We start from the raw sequence: 7,614 nt of genomic DNA, 5'->3' as shown, positions 1-7,614 counted from the left end.
ATGAAATAAATAAACATTGAATAATAATAAATTTAATTGTAAAATGGATCTATCTACACTTTTATAACCATCAAAATAAATAAATAAATCAAATTATTCTTCTGTCATTAAATCTTGTATGATCATCGTTTACTTTTGGCTGGAATCCATTTCTGTCCGCTACATATTTCATTGAGAAGGCGTTTCCATCAGTGTCTATATAGCCGTATTCGCCTCGGACTACGAGCGAACTGCCATCAGGTGATGGTACTAAACCACCATCTTCTCTTCTGTAACTGCCGTCTGATGTCTTATATCTGGAACAGGATATTATTACAAGTCATCCTCTGAGACAACTTTTTTAAGGAGATGACTGTTGAAAGGTTGTGAGTAACTGGAACTTGAAATTTTAAAACTTCAAAACCAACTCCAGCATTACCTTTGTGTCGTGGAAGATTTCATGGAGATTTCATTTTTGATACTCATGAAAAACATTCGTTGAACACACAATGTTTGTAATACGCGGGGATCGAACTTGCGACACTCGCGCTCAGTGAGTTTGGTGTGGTGACCTCAAATACTCGGCTATCAATGAAGTCAAATCAGCATCCCACATTTATAATAACAATACTCGCTACTTTAATTTGTATAATAGTATTTGGTGAGCAGTAGATCAAATGCAATTTGTATTACATTTAAGGCAGGCGTTAAAAAAACATTATCAAATGTAGAGGCAAAGACACTAACTATTTAATTCCACATTAAAATCTTTCACAATATTTATAAGTAAGCAGAAGGGTGATTCTCCAGAAAAAAATAATACAAGTTAACGTCGTCATTATCCTCACCAACTGGTCTAAGTAACTGTAGTACTAAATTGTTTAAATTTTTAAGTCATCTATTAGTAGTCTGAGTACTTTACGAACTTGGATAAAAATAATATAGAATACATCAATCTGCAGTATCAAAAGTGTGGTGAGGATAATGACGTTTTTAACTTGTTTTACTTTTTTCTGGAGAATCACCCAGAAGCTACAATGTCAAGTCCTTTTTGACGCAACAAAGGTACTTAGGCGATTAGGCCACTCAACGATCATAGATTCATGGGCAATGAACACATATCAAATGAAATCCTCATCATCATCGAAATGACGTTTTAATATGCAAATCTATTGGTAATTAAATCAATCTAAGCTAAGATTTTATACAGCGTGGCGCTAGTGATGACATGAATAATGTCGCCGTATAAGCTCTGTAGAGTCAAAAGATAACACGGTGAGTCTTTTAGTGGTAACATTATACAGTTATTATCGTAACTCATATATCGTAATATCGTACTACAGTGTTATTATCGGATAATTCAAGTCGTTACTACAAAGGCCATATTGAAGCTAACAGCTTTCATCGCCTTAATGTGTTAATCAATACATATTATGTGCTTACGAAAAAAAATAACGCATTTATGTTAATAATGGGTGTTTTGATAGCACACAGATATTATTTATGAAGTAAAAAGTTAATTGTACCTGAATAATAAACAATTAAGTACCTAATTCGCATAATATTACAAATTTTAGGTCAATAATAAATTCAAATAAAATTTCGTAACGTAAAATGAACATTAATAAATGCATATGACGACATTACTTTTGAACATCGATTTGTCTACTACTTAATGGAAATGAAATGAAGTTCTGAAATGATACTTTAGACCTACAACGATGAACTACAAAATTACATGTTTTAACAGACAGTAAAATTCCTATTTTATGATTCAGCGATTACAAATCCAACAAATATAGTCTGCAAATAATGAGCAGAGTGTTATAAAAGTCACATCTATAATATTGTTTTTATTTCTTGTTTGTATCACCTTTGTCTTCCAGTAAGTTACTTTTTATACTCCGCGTTGGTTATTATAGTGACAGGTTTAGAGATTAGAAAATCAATATGTAAGGCGGACTTAAAAACAATTTTATTAAGATCTATCGAACCGGTTATACTAATGATATAGCAGTTTTTAATTTATTAAATGATATTAAAAATATACCTTTGTAACGATATTTTTCTCTGAATCTTGAATTCTTATTCAGCGGTTCTATTTTACTATTATTTTTCAAAAGTTAGCATGCAAAATCACAAAACCATTTACTTAAGGATGTTCCAATATTTTTAATCACATCAACATAAACCGTGTGTGCGTAGGTATATTATTTCGGCTAACTACTTACTCAAAACTGTAGGAGCCAAATCCATTATTGTTGTAGACGAACTTTTTAATTTGCGCTCCAAGGCAACCGGCCAGTACAGTGACAAATACCATGGAGGCGATAGGCAGGACGTGAAGATGAGCACCTTTTACCTGCGCAACAGAATACCATAATGTCAAGGGCAGCGGGTCAAGTGAACTACGGTTCTCATTATAATAATACTAGTTGCATAGTGCCGCTGGCTATCATTCATAATGATGAACAAGTGCTAAAGCGATTTTCTTTTTAATATCACGTGTTCGTCTATTAGTTAACTTTGAAGCAAGGTTTAGAAATTTGGGGTAATATTGGTAATTGCTGTACTAAGCAGCATAGTTTATACTGCCAAAAATTAGTACGAGTACACAAAGTATATGGAGGGGAAATCCTTAATAGCTGTTAAAAGGTTAAAAGTGAGTCTCCCTAAAAATATAAGTAGGAATATATTAATTTTATGTCCTAAAAACTGTAAACTATACAGATATCAGGGGTTTAAGGTTGCCAAAAAGTGGTATTTAAAATAATAACATCATATAGTTTGGTTAGTTCTGGCCTGTAGTCAACAACTTAGTTTTTTAAACTATACACCATTCGACGCAAAACTGATCAAAACACAGAAATTCTGCCGATCCGAGTTTAATGGGTTTGACCATGAATTAGTTAGGTATAATTGTGATTGAAGACCTGCTAAATTTTTAAGCGTTTAAGTCGCACAGCTTAAGTATTAATAAAAAATATCTTAACCGGTTGACAACAAAATATTGGTGAAAAACATTTTTCACCAATATTATTTTGTAAGTTTACCTACTATATTGAAAGAACACGATGCCTCTGAAATATACACATGACTTGCAAAATGTACATATTTAGTGGTATTTTACACAACGCTATTGTCCGAAGCTTGACATCTTCAGTCTCTCATTAGTTTCCATGGTCTTTGCAGCAGAGGTTGCAGAGAGAAACGCTCTCAGCGCATTTATAAATCCATCGAGACCACGACCGATGACACGATCTTAGAGCAGCACTACTAACCGATATCCATGACAATAATACGCTTTTTAGACATTTAAAGTTGGTAAACGCCACAGAAAGAGCTTTTCAACTGACCAATGACAATGAACTGAATTTAAAAGTGCTTCGTACTCATCCAACCGCAATCGCAGCTAATACATGCGTTTGCGGTTAACGATAATTTCGTTGTTTGCAAAGTCAATTTCATGATATTAGCCGTAACAAGTAAGATACGATTTTTTGTATGGGCACTTAACCTTATTGTTTTTTTTTGCTTTTGTTTTATTCTGCTTAATTGATAAAACTATAGAATAAGCCTGTAGATATTTTAATAAATAAAATGTGTTTTAAAAAATAAAAACCATGTAACCGCTAAATTGTATTTTTATTCTTAAAGGACAAAGCTTTATATTCGATTATAACTGATATTCACATAGTCAATGCAATTTACATTTTATTTTATTTCTCAACATAAGTAATAAAACACAGTCATTCTTTTCTTTAACTTGGGGCTTCATAAACAGATTATTATTCTAATTAAAGCAAAGTATAGTTCTCAATTTAAGGTTCCACATTTAGATTGGACTCTAAAAAAAACCTGCTTATTTCATCCTCAGTTATTTCAAACGTTGTTCAGATCTGTAGTTATGATTTCCACAAGCGCTTAACTTCAATTGGAGCAATATATTTAAATACATTACACATATTTAATTATTTTGTCCATTAAACGCCTTATCGATAAGAAAGTGACAGATTTAGGTGAGGTTGTATTAGAATTACAACAATAAACAACTTACACGACTTTTGATTTGTAATTATTATGTTAAAGACTTGTGAAATGACAAGTACGACCAGTTTTCTTGTACGTAGGCCAATGAAAGTGTATGGAAATTTTAATAATTTAGCAATTGACGTCATACGTAATATTAGATTAGTGGCTATTGAATTAATTAAATTAAGAGCGTGTTTGGCTGAATACTTATCAAATTTTGTAGTAGCGTATGTCGTATCATATTGTTTGTGGGCGATGTCAACAGCTCTGTTTCGTTAACTTGTGATATTATGATTTGATATTGAACAGTGATACCAAAAACATTAATGTTCTTGGATGTCACAGAAGTAAAACTAGCGTAGTAGTACTACCGACACGGAGTGTTCCACATTAGTAGGATACACGTACAAGTTTAACCTACTTTATTTGTCACTCAACATATTTATTACCGTACTGTTAGTTAACTTTATTGAATTTGTTGTTCGGTAATAGAAACACATGGGAATTTCAATTGTCTTATCAAGGTTCTTGAGATACAGCTTGACACACAGACAGGGTGTTTTTTCTTTTGGGTTCAGAACCCTTAAAGTGCAGTTGTCATTTTAGCGTTAGTTTAGGTCCATCAGTTTCTCAATCCCTTCAAAGTAGGATTAATCGCTGATAATTCTCGAGTTTTCGAAACTCAAATATCAAAATATCTATAGTTTTATATTACGACCCATTACGTAATGTCTTAACCTATTAACATATATGAAACTTGTTTTCTGCTTACCATATTGGGCGCGTTCTTCATCAGAGCGTATCTAAGTTGACTGTGACTTGGAGACAACTGCCCACACTTTATATCCAGTTCTTCAAGAATGTGATGTCTGGACTTCATTCCGTAGGACAATGCCACGTCAAGGACTTAAGGAGTCATTGACACTAGCATTATTACGCAAACGTGGGAAGGACTCGCCAACTGACAAACTGTCAGCTACACCTCGTAATTATTTACTCCCGTTTTATCGGATTGTATTGGAGTGGCAGCCAGCAATATTATTATCGATATGTTCTTCTATTTTCAACGGAGTAGTGAGACGGTTAAATTGATGGCGAGAGTGGCGACGAAGCAGTTTTAATATTACCAATACAATACCGTATGCTAATGCGGTTAGATATAATTTCCTCTCTAAGGAACATGAAAACACGAAAGGAATTGTTTTCTACCACTTTGAAACCTTTAAAAATCTAAACATTTTATTTCATAATTTAAAAAAGGTGGAATTCGTGCTGGAAATCTTGCTTATCCTCTTAATTGTCTTCTGAAAGTTGCTCTGGGTCCATGTCACCATTATGTATCAGTGAAACAATAATATAAGATACCATAAAATTAATACAAGGCCTTGAACTTTGTAATATTTATTGGTAACGTTCTTATCAATACATTAAACAAGAGTTAGTATTTTATTACTGACGCCATTTCAGAGGAGCCGATCAATTAAACAATTTTTACTACCTATGAAAGCTTTCCATAAAATGGGAAATAAATAACTGAGACTATAAAATACCCACAAACAGATAGTATTTAATTCTCTACAGATATAAGAGTAAGTAAAAATTGACTATTGTTAACTGTTTCTTGCTGTAGATAACTGAGTAATCCTGCAGCAATAAAATGTAAACTGCCGCTGTTATTACATTTTATTTTTGATCTCACGCGGCTTAAGGAGAGTTATTCATATAAATGTTCCTTGCCATTCAGGTCTTTTAATGGTCAGCCTTTAAAGCAACTGTAAATAGTTTTTGTAAGTCCACAATTTATTTGATTTAAACTTTCCAGTGTCCTGTTTGCCAATTTAACGCAGTAGGATATTTATTATCTGGAAGGGGTACAAACAAGCATAAGCAGACCTTGATCATTTTTAAATTTTAAATAAACCCGTACGTTTAGAATAAAAACTGTCTTCAGGAAAACGATCAAATTCTCAAAATTATCAAGATGCTTGTTCGACGCGGGGATCGATTCCGCGACACGACGTGCAATTTGGGTGTGGCGTAGTGACCTCAACCCTCGGCTATCCATGCAGTCAACCTGCTGCTGCTGCCGCTTACCTTTATTTTTGGTATGTACTGTTTTAGCACTATCAGAAATACATTATCTGCAAAAAATACGTTCTAGCTATAAATAAATAAATAAACGGAGCTTCACTAATGAGTGTTCCTTCTTTATGCTTTATGTATGGAACCCTAAAAAATATTTGACTTCACCGCATTCTTGAAAGTTGTTTTTAAGTATGACGAAAAATGAAAATGTGATTAAAGCTCAAATTTCCTCTAAATGAGAAGAAGCCTGTTCAGGAGCACTGCCCAGCATTTCAATGTCTTTTTTCATTAAATAATTACTTCAAATATGGTATAATAGGGTATGTTCAAACACGTCGTGTATATAATGTAGACGTCTTTGTTGTGTGATGACCTCAGATTACGGAACTGAAGATACGCACGTTACAATTTTGACCAAAAAAAACTATAGCTAGATAATTTGATTACATGTTGGTTCAGTTAAATAAATGGAACGAATTTTAAATAGGTTCCTGAACGGAAAAAAAGATGTTCTGCATAATTTACATACTTGCCTTATTGATTAGGTTTTTTTTTATTAATTTGGAACTTAATATTAGAAAAATATTGACGTATTTTTAATTAGTTATTTTTATTTCGCAGATGATGGTATGGTATAATTATCAATTTTAGATGAATCATAGCCGGTCGACATGCTATCCTGAAAAAACATAGGTACTTAAATAATAGTTTTTCATTTGTTTATGTTTTCGTGTACGCAACCATCAGGGTTCTACAAACATTCAAGGCACATGCACAAACACCAGCATTCGTGGATCATAAAAACGCTTGTCACACGCAGGAATCGAACCGGAGCCGCGGCCTCAAGTCGCGCACAGTGGGATTGGCGTGGGCTATCCGTGCAGTTATTTATGTAAGATGGTTTAATTATGGAAATCATTTTCCGAATAAAGTATCTGTCCCGTATATTTTAATAGCGTAGAAAACCCCTTGATGTTTTTCGTCTTTGCCGACATTGACCACATATCCAGTTTCCTCACGAGTTATGCCATTGGGAGTCCGAGAGCTGCAATCATGTTCAAAGTTACAAAAGCATGAGTAATGTTCCACGCGTGTATTGGTAGATATGTTAATTTTAATTGCTCAGTTTTAAACAAACAATAAACTATGCCAGTTTCTTAACTGGCTTGACAATCAATTTGCTGGAAGATTTAAACACAGTATGAATTTTATGAACTTAAATTTTGTTTAACTCTATACGTCTTGTCTCAGGCGTTATGGTTTATGACATGAGTTATTTATATCTTTGTGAAATTTACTGCAGAAGTGCCATGGCAACTAGGAAAATAAATGGATTGAAGGAAAGCTCACGTGCCTGAAATAAAAAAGGAGGCACATAAAATTCAGTTTTTTCATTCATTGAGGCTACTTCCTACTCATATTTTGATAGATATACCTTGTCTCAGTAAGATTCTGTTAATACTCACTTACTAGTAAGCATAAAAAACCCCATCAATGGCATAAATCTAAGTGAAATGT

General features: G+C 33.3%; 1 protein-coding gene across 1 annotated transcript; it reads right to left on the bottom strand.

Annotated features, from left to right (window-relative positions):
* Nucleotides 1-88: 88 nt before the first annotated feature.
* LOC113495166 (endocuticle structural glycoprotein ABD-5-like) lies at nt 89-4,891 on the bottom strand. The gene is made up of 3 exons (XM_026873774.1): nt 4,784-4,891; nt 2,211-2,341; nt 89-296 (listed from the first exon to the last, which is right to left on the bottom strand). The coding sequence occupies exons 1-3, from the start codon at nt 4,889-4,891 to the stop codon at nt 89-91; spliced, it is 447 nt and encodes a 148-aa protein (XP_026729575.1).
* Between the last annotated feature and the right edge of the window lie 2,723 nt (nt 4,892-7,614).

Source organism: Trichoplusia ni, chromosome 6, assembly GCF_003590095.1.
Source record: "Trichoplusia ni isolate ovarian cell line Hi5 chromosome 6, tn1, whole genome shotgun sequence".
NCBI classification, from domain to species: Eukaryota; Metazoa; Arthropoda; class Insecta; order Lepidoptera; family Noctuidae; genus Trichoplusia; species Trichoplusia ni.
Note: the sequence above shows the minus strand (reverse complement) of the source record. Positions and strands in the feature narration are given on the sequence as shown.

Coding starts and splice junctions, on each gene's coding strand:
- LOC113495166 (XM_026873774.1), bottom strand. CDS start 4,891: ATGAAGTCCAGACATCACATTCTTGAAGAACTGGATATAAAGTGTGGG. Junction 2,342..4,783: donor TGAAGAACGCGCCCAATATG/GTAAGCAGAAAA, acceptor TCTGTTGCGCAG/GTAAAAGGTGCTCATCTTCA. Junction 297..2,210: donor TTTGGCTCCTACAGTTTTGA/GTAAGTAGTTAG, acceptor ATCCTGTTCCAG/ATATAAGACATCAGACGGCA.